Source organism: Lithobates pipiens, unplaced genomic scaffold (genome assembly GCF_037356315.1).
Source record: "Lithobates pipiens isolate NorthernLeopardFrog02 unplaced genomic scaffold, aLitPip1_a1.2 Scaffold_35, whole genome shotgun sequence".
NCBI classification, from domain to species: domain Eukaryota; kingdom Metazoa; phylum Chordata; class Amphibia; order Anura; family Ranidae; genus Lithobates; species Lithobates pipiens.
Window position 1 is genome coordinate 1,481,264 of NW_027507811.1, and position 15,558 is coordinate 1,496,821.

The 15,558-nt window shown below is 52.9% G+C and overlaps 2 protein-coding genes across 2 annotated transcripts in view; both read right to left on the minus strand.

The window, feature by feature from the left end:
* The window catches only part of LOC143955934 (uncharacterized), a 55,948-nt gene extending 51,028 nt beyond the window's left edge, over positions 1-4,920 (minus strand). Inside the window, exons 1-2 of the mRNA XM_077466058.1 lie at positions 4,333-4,920; positions 4,028-4,243 (exon numbers count right to left, since the gene is read on the minus strand). Coding sequence (XP_077322184.1) covers positions 4,028-4,177 — 150 coding nt within the window. The 5' untranslated portion in view covers positions 4,178-4,243; positions 4,333-4,920. The remainder of the gene's footprint in view (positions 1-4,027; positions 4,244-4,332) is intronic.
* LOC143955957 (uncharacterized) overlaps positions 1-15,558 on the minus strand; it is a 151,943-nt gene that overhangs the window by 89,626 nt on the left and 46,759 nt on the right. The window lies entirely within an intron of this gene.

The window sequence follows — 15,558 nt, forward strand, 5'->3', positions numbered from 1 at the left end:
TTTTTTTATTTGGCATGGAGTTCCCCTTAAAATCCATACCGGTCTGGTATGGATATTTGGGGGGAACCCCACGTTATTTTTTTAAATTTGATGCAGGGTTCCCCTTAATATCAATACCAGACCTGAAGGGCCTGGTAATTGAATTTGGGGGAACCCCACGCTTTTTTTTTTTTTTTATTAAAGACTTTCAATGACTGGTCTCTAAAATACTTTTTTTCCTGCATAAATGACACTTTGTGCAGGGACAGTTCTAAGCACCAGAAACATGCGCCCCTTCACATGCATACTATAGACACCCCACCAGGTACGAAATTTAAAGAAATATTACACTTTTATTGTATCACTTTTATCATTATTAAAATCACTGCTCCTGAAAAAACGTCCGTTTTTAAAGCTTTGTTTTTGCATTGATCCATGTCCCCTGGGGCAGGACCCGGGTCCCCAAACACTTTTTAGGACAGTAACTTAAAAAATTAACACTTTAAATTTCTCCCATAGACTTGTACAGGGTGTTCCGGCTTTTCGAATTTGCCGCGAACACCCCAAATTGTTCACTGTTTGGCGAACAGGCAATGTTCGAGTCGAACATGAGTTTGACTCGAACTCGAAAGCTCATTCCTATAAGGGGGCAAAAAAAAAAAAAAGACTACAGGGGAGGGGGTGGGGTGATGTGAAGGGTGCAGAGGGATATAGGAAACTGCAGTGAGGGGGGGAATGTGCAGGGGCAGAGGATGCTACTGTTGTCATGATGTAAAGGGGGGCAGCGGTCACTACTGTGGGGGGGGTAGATGATGTAAAGGGGGGGAGGGGGGGAAGAAGATACTACTGTGAGGGGGAGTGAAGTGAAGGGGGGCAGAGGTCACTACTGTTGTGGGGGGGGGGTTGATGTGAAGGGGGGCAGAGGATGCTACTGTTGTCATGATGTAAAGGGGGGCAGAGGTCACTACTATTGGGGGAGATGATGTGAATGGGGCAGAGGTCACTGCTGTGTGGGGGGGGAGATGATGTAAAGGGGAGAGGGGGGAAGAAGATACTACTGTGAGGGGGAGTGAAGTGAAGGGGGTAGAGGTCACTACTGTTGTGGGGGGGATGATGTGAAGGGGGGCAGATGATACTACTGTTGGTGGGGGGGGAGTGATGTGAAGGGGGGAAGAGGTCACTACTGTTGGGGGGGGGGTGATGTAAAGGGGGGGCAGAGGATACTACTGTGGGGGGGTGGAGTGATGTGAAGGGGAGCAGAGGTCGCTATTGTTGGGGATGATGTGAAGGGGGGGCAGAGGATACTACTGTGGGGGGGGGTGATGTGAAGGGGGGCAGAGGTCACTACTGTTGCCATGATGTAAAGGGGGGCATAGGATACTACTGTGGGGGGAAGGGGGAGTGATGTGAAGGGGGCAGAGGTCACTACTGTTGGGGATGATGTAAAGGGGGCAAAGGTCACTACTGTGGGGTGGGGGAGTAATGTGAAGGGAGCAGAGGTCACTACTGTTGGGGATGAAGTGAAGGGGGGCATAGGATACTACTGTGGGGGGGGGGGGGGAGTGATGTGAAGGGGGGCAGAGGTCACTACTGTGGGGTGGGGGAGTAATGTGAAGGGAGCAGAGGTCACTACTGTTGGCATGATGTAAAAGGGGGCAGGGGATACTACTGTGGGGGGGGGGGGAGTGATAAGAAGGGGGCAAAGGACACTACTGTGGGTGTGATGTAAATGGGGGCAGAGCATACAACATAATGTATAGGGGTGAGGGGTGTGGAGTATGTAACAAACAATTAATATATGGAGCGCAGGGGTCAGGGGGCGTAGCACCTCAATGATTTTTGGCAAATGGGAGGAAAGCAACACCCCCATTAGCGGTTAGCAGCAGTAATAAAGAAGGCTGTAAATTTCCTTTATAAAAGCAGATTTTTCATATCTATGCTCATGTTACAAAGGCCAGGCGACTTTTGCCACGGCCAATCAGAGAATGAGCTCTCAAGAGGGAACTCTTAGGTACTACAACGTACCCCTACCCATTCACCTGTGAAAAAAATGTAAAAAAAAAAAAAAAAAACACACACACAAGGGTTAAATTAGTTTATTGCACAGCAACCGGGGGTCTTCCGTCTTCGGGGGTCTTCTCGCCGGACTCCTCCTAGCTCTTTTGCTAGCGGAGGAGCCCTGCATTCTTCCGACTTCGGGGGTCTTGTCCCCCTCTTCGGTTCTTCTTGCCGGGCCACCGCTTCTTCTTTCAGCTCTTTTACTAGCGGTGGCCCGGTCTTCTGTCACCGCCGCCGCCTTCCGTTCTTCTTCTCCTGGAGATGTTGACTTGACGCTCTCTCCGGCCGCAATGCCAGGGACACGGTGCGCGGCGACTTATATAGGGACAAGGGGCGGGGTCGCCGGTTGATGTCACATGGTGACCCCGCCCCCTTACGATGTCACAGTCCCAGCATCCTCCGGGAGAAGGAGAAGGAGAAGGAGAAGGAGAACGGAAGGCGGCGGCGGCAACAGAAGACCGGACCACCGCTAGTAAAAGAGCTATAAGAAGGCGCGGTGGCCCGGCAAGAAGAACCGAAGAGGGGGACAAGACCCCCGAAGTCGGAAGAACAGGCCACGCCGACGAAGAAGAAAGCCAGGCTCCTCCGCTAGCAAAAGAGCTAGCAGAAAATAGCAGAGGAGTCCGGCGAGAAGACCCCCGGAGCTGTGCAATAAACTATTTTAACCCTTGTGTGTTGTGTTTTTTTTACATTTTTTTCACAGGTGAATGGGTAGGGGTACGTTGTACCCCATACTCATTCACATAGGGTGGGGGGCCAGGATCTGGGGGCCCCCTTATTAAAGGGGTCTCCCGGATTCCGATAAGCCCCCCCCGCCCGCAGACCCCGACCACCAACGTCCAGGGTTGTCGGGAAGAGGCCCTTGTCCTCATCAACATGGGGACAAGGTGCTTTGGGGTGGGGGGGGGGGCGCTTGGCCCCCCCTTCCCCAAGGCACCCCCCCATGTTGAGGGCACACGGCCTGGTATGGCTCAGGAGGGGGAGGGGGCACACGCTCGTCCCCACCCCCTTTCCTGGCCGGCCGGGTAGCGTGCCGGATCAGGGTCTGGTATGGATCTGGGGGAGACCCCCACGCCGTTTTTTTGGCGTAGGGGGTTCCCCTTAATATCCATACCAGACCTAAGGGCCTGGTATGCTCTCGGAGGGGGAACCCACGCCAAATTTTTTTTTCATAAATTTGGTGTGGAGTTCCCTCTTGAGAGCTGATAATTCTGTCAGAGTCGCCTCCGTATAGACGGAGATCTGACTTGGAGGCGACCTCCATTGAAATCAACGGGTACCAGTCGGATTCAAGTAGTACAGGAACCTTTTCTGAAGTCGGAGCTACTTCAGTAGTGTAGCATTAAGACGGCTCCATTCACTTCCATATATTTTTAAATGTTGTCCGACTAGGGGCCACCTGAAGTCGGATCTGAGTTGCCCCTGTGTGAACGGACCCTTAGTGTTAATGACCCACCTGTGCTGATCTCTGTAGGAGTGTCCTCCTCTATAAATGTCCCCGTTATTCCATCCTCCTCCATAGACTGCTGATCATCCCTCACATACCTCTCTTCTTCTTCTGATTTCACCTCAAATTCTATATCCATTGGATCTCCACTCTAAACCAAGAAAATGAGAGAGAATATTATCTGTAAAATATAAATCATGACACTACATCTCTTTGTGAGTCCATGTTCTAGATACTCCGTCCCACCAACCTTAAAATGATGAGGGATGGTGTGATCTTCCTGTGTGGAATCCCGGGAATACAGAGGACGGGGACATCTCTCTGGTGGGTTCCTGGTATTTGGTGGCTCCATCATATCCTTGTGTCCTTCTGAAAACTCCTCCATCACTCCATACTCCTCATCCTCCTCTTTATACTCTTCTTTAACAACAATATTATAATCTTCAAGGTTTCCACTCTAAATATAAAATTAAAAAAAGAAAAACATTGTAACAAACATGCTTGTGTAGAAATGTTAACCACCACTGATTGTTCCTCATCTACCTGATGATGGTGGGGGATGGTGTGACCTTCCTGTGTGGAATCCCGGGAATACAGAGGACGGGGACATCTCTCTGGTGGGTTTCTGTAGCTGGATGACTCCTCCATGGTGTCCTGGTACAGATCTCTGGGTTCCTTTAGAGACTCCTCCATCACCCCATCCTCATCCTCTTTTATCTCTTCTTTAACTTCAACTTTAGGATCTCTCAGGTTTCCACTCTGAATATATAATAAAAATGACATCAATGGTAACAATGCAGATAATGTACAGATCCTAATGATACTATCAGTGATTGTTCCTCATCTACCTGATGATGGTGGGGGATGGTGTGACCTTCCTGTGTGGAATCCCGGGAATACAGAGGACGGGGACATCTCTCTGGTGGGTTCCCATTACTGGATCCATCTGTAGGAAACACACACACTGACTGAATACATTGTTTCTATGTGTTTATCAGATGATGGGGGATCTAGGTGGAGCCTCCGTACTGCTCTCTCCTTTACAATAAAGTCTCCTCTTACCCGGTGATGTGAGGGGCGGCTGATTGTCCATCATGATGTCCTTGTAGAGATCCTTGTGTCCTTCTAAATACTCCCACTCCTCCATGGAGAAATAGACAGTGACATCCTGACACCTTATAGGAACCTGACACACACAATGAATGAAGATGGGGGTAATTATATGCAATCCTTTCCAGAATCCTCCTCTAAGGATGAGTAAATCTGCTTGGATTTGAAACAAAGTCTTGCAAACTTTGTGAACTCTTCGTAGGGGTCCTCGTTACTGAATTCTGGTCATGTGTAAGGCCAATAAGGACAAGCTATCACCCAACCAAATGTACGGGAAGCTGGACACTGCCATGGGGCACACGACTCCTGATGTCTTTGCTTCCCCCCCCCCCCCAGAACATCCTCCATGTTCTCCCGCCTCATCCTTCTTTTTTTCCCCCAAGTTCTAAAGTTGGGCAGTATGGAGACACCATGACATGGATCAGTGGAGAACCTTCACATACGTTGGGAATATTTATTTTTCCCGTTATAATTCATTCATAAAGACATCCCTATTATAAATTCCCCCTTGAAAAAAAATAAAACCACCCCCATCACCCACTGCGATAAACATTCGTTACTATAGACCCGGGGTGTGCAAACTTTCTAAGCAAAGGGCCAGTTTACTGTCCTTCGGGCTTTGGAGGGGCCAGGGGGCTGTGGCCAGTGGGAGTGGAAAATGCCCCAACATCAGTGCTCTATCATTGGTTTTAATGAGAGGAATAGTGTCACATTGATGGTGTCAGTGGAGGGAAAGGTGCTCCGTCATTGGTGTCAGTGGAGGGAATGGTGCTCCGTCATTGGTGTCAGTGGAGGGAATGGTGCTCTATCATTGGTGTTAGTGGAGGGAATGGTGCCCCATTGATGGTGTCAGTGGAGGGAACGGTGCCCCATTGATGGTGCCAGTGGAGGGAATGGTGCTCCGTCATTGGTGTCAGGGGAGGGAATGGTGCCCCATTGATGGTGTCAGTGGAGGGAATGGTGCCCCATTGATGGTGTCAGTGGAGGGAACAGTGCCCCATTCATGGTGTCAGTGGAGGGAATGGTGTTCTATCATTGGTGTCAGTGGAGGGAACGGTGCCCCATTGATGGTGTCAGTGGAGGGAACGGTGCCCCATTGATGGTGTCAGTGGAGGGAACGGTGCCCCATTGATGGTGTCAGTGGAGGGAACGGTGCCCCATTGATGGTGCCAGTGGAGGGAACGGTGCCCCATTGATGGTGCCAGTGGAGGGAATGGTGCCCCATTCATGGTGCCAGTGGAGGGAATGGTGCCCCATTCATGGTGTCAGTGGAGAGAATGGTGCCCCATTCATGGTGTCAGTGGAGAGAATGGTGCCCCATTCATGGTGTCAGTGGAGAGAATGGTGCCCCATTCATGGTGTCAGTGGAGAGAATGGTGCCCCATTCATGGTGTCAGTGGAGGGAATGGTGCCCCATTCATGGTGTCAGTGGAGGGAATGGTGCCCCATTCATGGTGTCAGTGGAGGGAATGGTGCTCTATCATTGGTGTCAGTGGAGGGAATGGTGCCCCATTGATGGTGTCAGTGGAGGGAACGGTGCCCCATTGATGGTGTCAGTAGAGGGAACGGTGCCCCATTGATGGTGTCAGTGGAGGGAACGGTGCCCTATCATTGGTGTCAGTGGAGGGAATGGTGCTCCATCATTATTGTCTGTTGGTTGGAATAATGCACCAAGGGCCAGATAAAGGCAAGCAAATGGTCATATCTGGCTCCTGGGTCACAGCTTGGAGACCACTGCTATAGACGGATGAGGTGATTGGTGGGAAAGGTGACACATCTCCAATATGAAGAGAATGTTCCGGCCCCGTAAGCGGGGGAATGTTCTGCCCCTGAAGGGGGTAATCTAGGTTCCCACACTATATATGTGTGTATGATCATCTGCTGGAGATAAAAGACGTCACAGTGACTATGGAGGAAGAGGACGGACATGACGGGGGGGTTACTGGGTGTAAATAGAAAATAAGATCTTATTACCTCCTCTACTGCCACTTCCAGCAATGTCTCCTCTCGACTTCCTCCCGACTCACCTCTCCCCCGGAACATCTTATTTATACCTGACATCACTTCCTGTCCTCCATAGAGACTTCCTGTCTGGGTAGAAGTGAGATCACCACCTTGTGGAGCTCAGAGGAACTGCAGCCCCCGAGAAACGTCTCGTAGTGTGAACAGGTCCTTGTGTTGTGTGTGTATGTACTGTATATCCTTATAGATGGGGGTCATCTCCACTCCCATCTATGGAATCGAAATGTTGAGTTTATATATATATATCAGTTTTGAGTAAGCTCTAGCTAGAAAATTCATGTAGCAAGGTCTTTTACCTCTTTTGGTCTAATGAGGACCTCCAAAGCCTTCAATTACAGACTTTCTCAACCATTTCAACACGGAGGAAACCTTGAAATAACCTTTCGGTCTCAGGGAACCTGTGCCAAACATTGCTATATCTACAACTCGTGATACATCGGTGGGATGGTCAATGGAAGAGTGCTCCTTACATCTGTGGTCTTGGCAAAGAATTCCCCCCTACAGATAGCTAAAAAGATCATTGGTGTCACTGGGAACTTATCTGAGAGGCAAAAATTGGTCATTGTTTAAGGAACCCCTAGCAACCATTGGAGGAACCCTGGTTGTGAAACCCTGCTTCAATATGTGGTGGGTTGTGAGGCATGGTGGGTGCAAAGATGGTGAAAGTCATTGGGCGCCAGACACTTCTTGGATGTATAAGAGGTTTTTTCTTTTGACAGTCCCTTCTATATATTTTTGAGGGAAAGAGGGTTAAGGCCAGGACACCCTTAGATAGTTGCAAACTCAATTGGCCGACTCCGAGACTTCAATAAGAGAACAGCCGTACAGGGAAAGGCCCCAACAAGGCACCACTTCTGCATGGTAACAGTTCTTTTAACAGTTGCTAACTCAAACGTATCAGTTCTTTCAGCTCCACTACAACTGCTACTTGTAGTTCTTCAATACTCCCGGTCTGTCACTAGACCCACTGATTCGCTGACTATGAATCCCTTGTGCTCCTCCAAGGTTGGCGGTGGTATGCCCTCAAGGGTTGCCCACGTTTCTCTGCTGGGTCACTAGCTTGGCACTCCAGATACACCTCAAGCTTCATCCCTGCTGACCGGCTCGGCCCCTGGCTTGATACACAAGGCTGCTCTGCACGCGTCTCCTCCGCGGGTTGGGTCCCTCACTTGATCACCGTCTGAAGTTTCCCGATTCTCCATCGTGCCCCTCGGTGAGAATATGATTCCGGTAATTGCTTCAGTTACTCACTGTGGTCCCTGGTAAAGGTGGTTGGTCCCTTTGTGAAGACATCTTCCCCTCTACCTCCGACTATATGACAGATTCTTCGGCCGGCAGAACCGTCACTTTTGGTTGGACTGCAAGCCGCAATCCCAACCCTACGCTGCTCTCTTACTTCTGGATAGGCCCAATCTCTGGCCTAGCAGCCCGGGTGACAACCCGCCCCTTCTCTTTTGAGTGACGGGCAAAGCCTTAATTGGATGGTGTGTAGAAGAGGGCGTGTCCCCTGATCTGTGAGTGAAATCAGAGAGTGTGACTCCACCTCCTCACCTCAGGACTGATGATGGAGGTATGAAGATCTGTGAGAGAGTTCTATAGAGACAGGAGGATGGGGGAGAGCGAGGAGGATGGGGCAGAGTGGGGAGGATGGGGAGAGCGAGGAGGATAGGGGGTAGAATGGAGGAGGATGGGGGGAGAGCGGGGAGGATGGGGAGAGGGAGGAGGACGGGGGAGAACTGGGAGGATGGGGTAGAGCAGGGAGGATGGGGGAGAGCGGGGAGGATGGGAGAGAGCGGGAAGGATGGGGAGAGTGAGGAGGATGGGGGGTAGGATGGAGGGGAATGGGGAAGAGCTGGGAGGATGGGGGAGAACAGGGAGGATGGGGAGAGCAAGGAGGATGGGGGGTAGGATGGAGGGGGGTGGGGGAGAACTGGGAGGATGGGGTAGAGCAGGGAGGATGGAGTAGAGCGGGGAGGATGGGGGAGAGCGGGGAGGATGGGGGAGAGCGGGGAGGATGGGGGAGAGCGGGGAGGATGGGGAAGAGCGGGGAGGATGGGAGAGAGCGGGGAGGATGGGGGAGAACTGGGTGGATGGGGAGAGCGGGGAGGATGGAGGAGGATGGGGGAGAGCGGGGAGGATGGGGAGAGGGAGGAGGACGGGGGAGAGCAGGGAGGATGGGAGAGAGTGGGAAAGATGGGGAGAGCGAGGAGGATGGGGGGTAGGATGGAGGGGGATGGGGGAGAACTGGGAGGATGGGGTAGAGCAGGGAGGATGGGGGAGAGCGGGGAGGATAGGAGAGAGCAGGGAGGATGGGGAGAGGGAGGAGGACGGGGGAGAACTGAGAGGATGGGGTAGAGCGGGGAGGATGGGGGAGAGCGGGGAGGATGGGGGAGAGCGGGGAGGATGGGGAGAGGGAGGAGGACGGGGGAGAACTGGGAGGATGGGGTAGAGCAGGGAGGATGGGGGAGAGCGGGGAGGATGGGAGAGAGCGGGAAGGATGGGGAGAGTGAGGAGGATGGGGGGTAGGATGGAGGGGGATGGGGGAGAACTGGGAGGATGGGGTAGAGCAGGGAGGATAGAGTAGAGCGGGGGAGGATGGGGGAGAGCGGGGAGGATGGGGGGTAGGGTGGAGGGGAATGGGGAAGAGCTGGGAGGATGGGGGAGAACAGGGAGGATGGGGAGAGCAAGGAGGATGGGGGGTAGGATGGAGGGGGATGGGGGAGAACTGGGAGGATGGGGTAGAGCAGGGAGGATAGAGTAGAGCGGGGAGGATGGGGGAGAGCGGGGAGGATGGGGAAAGAGCGGGGAGGATGGGGGAGAGCGGGGAGGATGGGGGAGAGCAGGGAGGATGGAGGAGGATGGGAGAGAGTGGGGAGGATGGGGAGCAGGGGGGAGGATGGGAGAGAGTGGGGAGGATGGGGAGCGGGCGGGAGGATGGAGGAGGATGGGGGAGAGCAGGGAGGATGGAGGAGGATGGGAGAGAGTGGGGAGGATGGGGGAGAGCGGGGAGGATGGGGGAGAGCGGGGAGGATGGGGAAAGAGCGGGGAGGATGGAAGAGCATGGGGAAAGCGAGGTGGATGTGGGTAGGATGGAAGAGGATGGGGGAGAGCGGGGGAGGATGGGGAGAGCAGAAAGGATGGAGAAGGATGGGAAAGAGTGGGGAGGATGGGGGGTAGGATGGAGGAGAGCAGGGAGGATGGAGGAGGATGAGGAAGAGCTGGGAGGATGGGGGAGAGCAGGGAGGATGGAGGAGGATGAGGGAGAGCTGGGAGGATGGGGGAGAGCAGGGAGGATGGAGGAGGATGGGGAGAGCAGGGAGAAATAAGGAGGATGGGGGAGAGTGGGGGGGATGGAGGAGGATGGGGGAGAGGGAGGAGGATGGGGAGAGCAGGAGGATGGAGGAGGATAAGGGAGAGCAGGGAGAATGGGGAGAGCAGAGAGGATGGAGGAGGATGGAGAAGAGCAGGGAGGAATGAGGAGGATGGGGGAGAACGGGAAAGAAATGAGGAGGATGGGGGAGAGCGGGGAGGAATGAGGATGGGGGAGAGCGGGGAGGATGGGGGAGAGCGGGGAGGAATGAGGAGGATGGGGGAGAGCAGGGAGGATGGGGGAGAGCGGGGAGGATGGAAGAGAGTGGGGAGGATGGGGGAGAGCGAGGAGTATGGGGGGAGGATGGGGGAGGACGAGGGAAGAACGGGGAGGATAGGGAAGAGCAGGGAGGATGGAGGAGGATGGGGGAGAGCGAGGAGGATGGGAGAGACCGGGAAGGATGGGAGTGAGAATGGGGGAGAGTGAAAAGGATGGATGAAAGTGAGGAGGATGGGGGAGAGCATGGAGGATGGGTAGAGCAAGGAGGAAGCGAGGATGGAAGAGGATGGGAGAGAGCGGGGAGGAATGAGGAGGATGGGGGAGAGCGGGGAGGATGGGGGAGAGCGGGGAGGATGGGGAGAGCGGGGAGGATAGGAGAGAGCGGGGAGGATGGGAGAGGGAGGAGGACGGGGGAGAACTGGGAGGATGGGGAGAGCAGGGAGATGGGGGAGAGCGGGAGGATGGGAGAGAGCGGGAAGGATGGGAGAGTGAGGAGGATGGGGGGTAGGATGGAGGGGGAGAACTGGGAGGATGGGTAGAGCAGGGAGGATAGAGTAGAGCGGGGAGGATGGGGAGAGCGGGGAGGATGGGGGGTAGGGTGGAGGGGAATGGGGAAGAGCTGGGAGGATGGGGAGAACAGGGAGGATGGGGAGAGCAAGGAGGATGGGGGGTAGGATGGAGGGGGATGGGGGAGAACTGGGAGGATGGGGTAGAGCAGGGAGGATAGAGTAGAGCGGGGAGGATGGGGAGAGCGGGGAGGATGGGGAAAGAGCGGGGAGGATGGGGAGAGCGGGAGGATGGGGGAGAGCAGGGAGGATGGAGGAGGATGGGAGAGAGTGGGGAGGATGGGGAGCAGGGGGGAGGATGGGAGAGAGTGGGGAGGATGGGGAGCGGGCGGGAGGATGGAGGGAGGATGGGGGAGAGCAGGGAGGATGGAGGAGGATGGGAGAGAGTGGGGAGGATGGGAGCAGGGGGGAGGATGGGGGAGAGCGGGGAGGATGGGGGAGAGCGGGAGGATGGGGAAAGAGCGGGGAGGATGGAAGAGCATGGGGAAAGCGAGGAGGATGTGGGTAGATGGAAGAGGATGGGGAAGAGCGGGGGAGGATGGGGAGAGCAGAAAGGATGGAGAAGGATGGGAAAGAGTGGGGAGGATGGGGGGTAGGATGGAGGAGAGCAGGGAGGATGGAGGGGATGAGGGAGAGCTGGGAGGATGGGGGAGAGCAGGGAGGATGGAGGAGGATGGGGAGAGCAGGGAGAAATAAGGAGGATGGGGGAGAGTGGGGGGATGGAGGAGGATGGGGGAGAGGGAGGAGGATGGGGAGAGCAGGGAGGATGGAGGAGGATGAGGGAGAGCAGGGAGAATGGGGAGAGCAGAGAGGATGGAGGAGGATGGAGAAGAGCAGGGAGGAATGAGGAGGATGGGGAGAACGGGAAAGAAATGAGGAGGATGGGGGAGAGCGGGGAGGAATGAGGATGGGGGAGAGCGGGGAGGATGGGGGAGAGCGGGAGGAATGAGGGAGGATGGGGGAGAGCAGGGAGGATGGGGGAGAGCGGGAGGATGGAAGAGAGTGGGGAGGATGGGGGAGAGCGAGGAGTATGGGGGGAGGATGGGGGAGGACGAGGGAAGAACGGGGGAGGATAGGGAAGAGCAGGGAGGATGGAGGAGGATGGGGGAGAGCAAGGAGGATGGGAGAGACCGGGAAGGATGGAGTGAGAATGGGGGAGAGTGAAAAGGATGGATGAAAGTGAGGAGGATGGGGAGAGCATGGAGGATGGGTAGAGCAAGGAGGAAGCGAGGATGGAAGAGGATGGGAGAGAGCGGGGAGGAATGAGGAGGATGGGGGAGAGCAGGGAGGATGGGAGAGCGGGGAGGATGGAAGAGAGTGGGGAGGATGGGGGAGAGCGAGGAGTATGGGGGAGGATGGGGAGAGCGGGGAGGACGAGGGAAGAACGGGGGAGGATAGGGAAGGGCAGGGAGGATGGAGGAGGATGGGGGAGAGCGAGGAGGATGGGAGAGAGCGGGAAGGATGGGAGAGAGCGGGGAAGATGGAGGAGGATAGGAGAGAGTGAGGAGGATGGGGGAGAGTGAAGAGGATGGGGGAAAGTGAGGAGGATGGGGGAGAGCATGGAGGATGAGTAGAGCAAGGAGGAAGGGGAATGGAAGAGCGAGGAGGAAGGGGGGATGGAAGAGGATGGGGGAGAGCGGGGAGGATGGGGGAGAGCAAGGGGGTCTCGCATGCAAAAAACAAGAGAAAAAAAGCATAGGGACCCCCTCCCCCGAACTCCATACCAGACCATTTCTTCCAGCATACAGGATAAGGAGGGAGGATGGGCATGAGCTCCCCTATACCTATACTATACCAGGCCACCTAATGTTGATTAGATCAGGGGCCTCTTTTGGTTTACATCACCAGCAAAACAATTGTGGCTTCTGACATCACCGGTTGCGAAGTACATGACAGGTGACGGGATCCGAAGTTCCTTAACAGCCATTGACAGAAGAAGGAAGCGGTCACATATTGTAGCTGGCGGAAAAAAACGTTGCTGTAAATTATAAAATTCTGCTGTTTAGATAAACGCCCAAACCAGCAAGGTGTTGTCTGATCCCGTATTAAAACTGAACCGGGAGCTCCTAGCTCCTCAGGAGCAAAGCATCAGTGAACTAAATCTGGGGAATCAGTACAACAAGGAGCAGCAAATATTTGGACCCTAATCATGTGCTTTCATCTATGTTCTTCGTCTTGACTCTGCTGACTCTGCTTGATCTGATCCAGATATTCCATTTCTGACCCTGGCTTGTTACCTGACCTTGTCTTCTGCTTGCTGATCCGAACACCTTCGGTGCTCACCTGATACTGACCTTGGCCTGGCCCCGACTCTGCCTCTGTTTTCTGATTCGGAACTTCTGCCACCCGGGTGTTGTTGCTGACTCCTGCCCACCTGGGCTTGCCTTCTGCTTGCTGATCTGATACCTTTATGATACACAGCATGCGAGCTGGGCTAGCACCTGACTAGTGTGTGTGTGTGGGGATTAACTGGAGACTCATTGACCTGGATCAGCTTTCTTTGCTTCATTGACACCTTCTCGGCTCACCTAATAATGACCTTGCCCTGGCCCCTGACTCTGTATCCTGATTTGAAACTTCTGCCACCCGACTGCTGCCGTCTGGCCATGCTTCAAGATCCTGCATCTGTGCTGTGGCCCAAGTGCCTTTGAAATGTAGCAATAATCCTCTACTATACTTGGTAACATCCATTGCATCAATTTTTTATTGGCTACATGGCAGGATACAGCAGTAACAAGCTAACGTGTTTCGGCCTAGGCCGAAATGCGTTGGGGCGTTACTGCTGTATCCAGCCATGTAGCCAATAAAGAGCTGATGATGTGAGCTGGAGAAATGTCCTACCTTCTAGGGCACCAAGTTAAACTGGGCTTGTTCACTGTGCGCTGGGATATAACCACTACGTGCTTTCGATTTTTGATGGCAGGATACAGCAGTAACACGCTAACGTGTTTTGGCCTAGGCCGAAATGCGTTGGGGCGTTACTGCTGTATCCAGCCATGTAACCAATAAAGAAATGATGCAGTGAGCTGGAGAAATGTCCTACCTTCTAGGGCACCAAGTTAAACTGGGCTTGTTCACTGTGCGCTGGGGTATAACCACTACGTGCTTTCGATTTTTGATGGCAGGATACAGCAGTAACGTGCTAATGTGTTTTGGCCTAAGCTGAAATGCGTTGGAGCGTTACTGCTGTATCCAGCCATGTAACCAATAAAGAAATTATGCAGTAAGCTGGAGAAATTTCTTACCTTCCGGGACACCAAGTTAAACTGGGCTTGTTCACTATGTGCTGGAATATAATCACTACATGCTTTTGATTTTACCGAGTGTCTACCCTCTGCTAAGAAGTTAGATGCTATATCACCCAATGAACACTCGGAGAAACATGGTTTGAAGTAAAAATATAAAAGAGTCTACCCTGGGAAGACTTCTGTGATGGTTGGGTGGTTATTTCAAATGGGTTGGTGGGTAAGGAAATGGGGTTGGGCAGCAGATTATCGGTGTTACAGAAACACGGCTTGACTCCTCACCAGACTGGGCCGTTTGTATTTTGTATTCATGCTGATCTTCTTGTTTATAGGGACATAGAAAACATGGAGGGGGGTTCTCTAAGAAAGATGATCTTGTGGTTGGAGGTGGTGATGGTGTGGAGGAGGAATTACGGGTGGAAATATATATGGGAATGAGAATGTAGTTGGTATTCCAGAAACACGACTTGACTGCTCACAAGACTGGGCTGTTTGTATACATGCTGATCCTCTTGTTTATAGGGACATAGAAAACATGGAGGGGGTTTCTCTAAGAAAGATGATCTTGTGGTTGGAGGTGGTGATGGTGCGGAGGAGAAATTACAGGTGGAAATATATATGGGAATGAGAATGTAGTTGGCGTTTCAGAAACATGACTTGACTGCTCACAAGACTGGGCTGTTTGTATTCATGCTGATCTTCTTGTTTATAGGGACACAGAAAACATGGAGGGGGGGTTCTCTAAGAAAGATGATCTTGTGGTTGGAGGTGGTGATGGTGCGGAGGAGGAATTACGGGTGGAAATATATATGGGAATGAGAATGTAGTTGGCGTTTCAGAAACACGACTTGACTGCTTACAAGACTGGGCTGTTTGTATTCAAGCTGATCTTCTTTTTTATAGGGAAAGAGAAAACATGGAGGGGGTTCTCTAAGAAAGATGATCTTGTGGTTGGAGGTGGTGATGGTGTGGAGGAGGAATTACGGGTGGAAATATATATGGGAATGAGAATGTAGTTGGCGTTTCAGAAACGAGGCTTGACTCCTCACAAGACTGGGCTGTTTGTATTCATACTGATCTTTTTGTTTATAGGGACATGGGACATAGAAAACATGGAGGGGGGTTCTCTAAGAAAGATGATCTTGTGGTTGGAGGTGGTGATGGTGCGGAGGAGGAATTACGGGTGGAAATATATATGGGAATGAGAATGTAGTTGGCGTTTCAGAAACACGACTTGACTGCTCACAAGACTGGGCTGTTTGTATTCATACTGATCTTCTTGTTTATAGGGACATGGGACATAAAATACATGGAGGGAGTTTCTCTAAGAAAGATGATCTTGTGGTTGGAGGTGGTGATGGTGCGGAGGAGGAATTACGGGTGGAAATATATATGGGAATGAGAATGTAGTTGGCGTTTCAGAAACACGACTTGACTGCTTACAAGACTGGGCTGTTTGTATTCATGCTGATCTTCTTTTTTATAGGGACATAGAAAACATGGAGGGGGTTCTCTAAGAAAGATGATCTTGTGGTTGGAGGT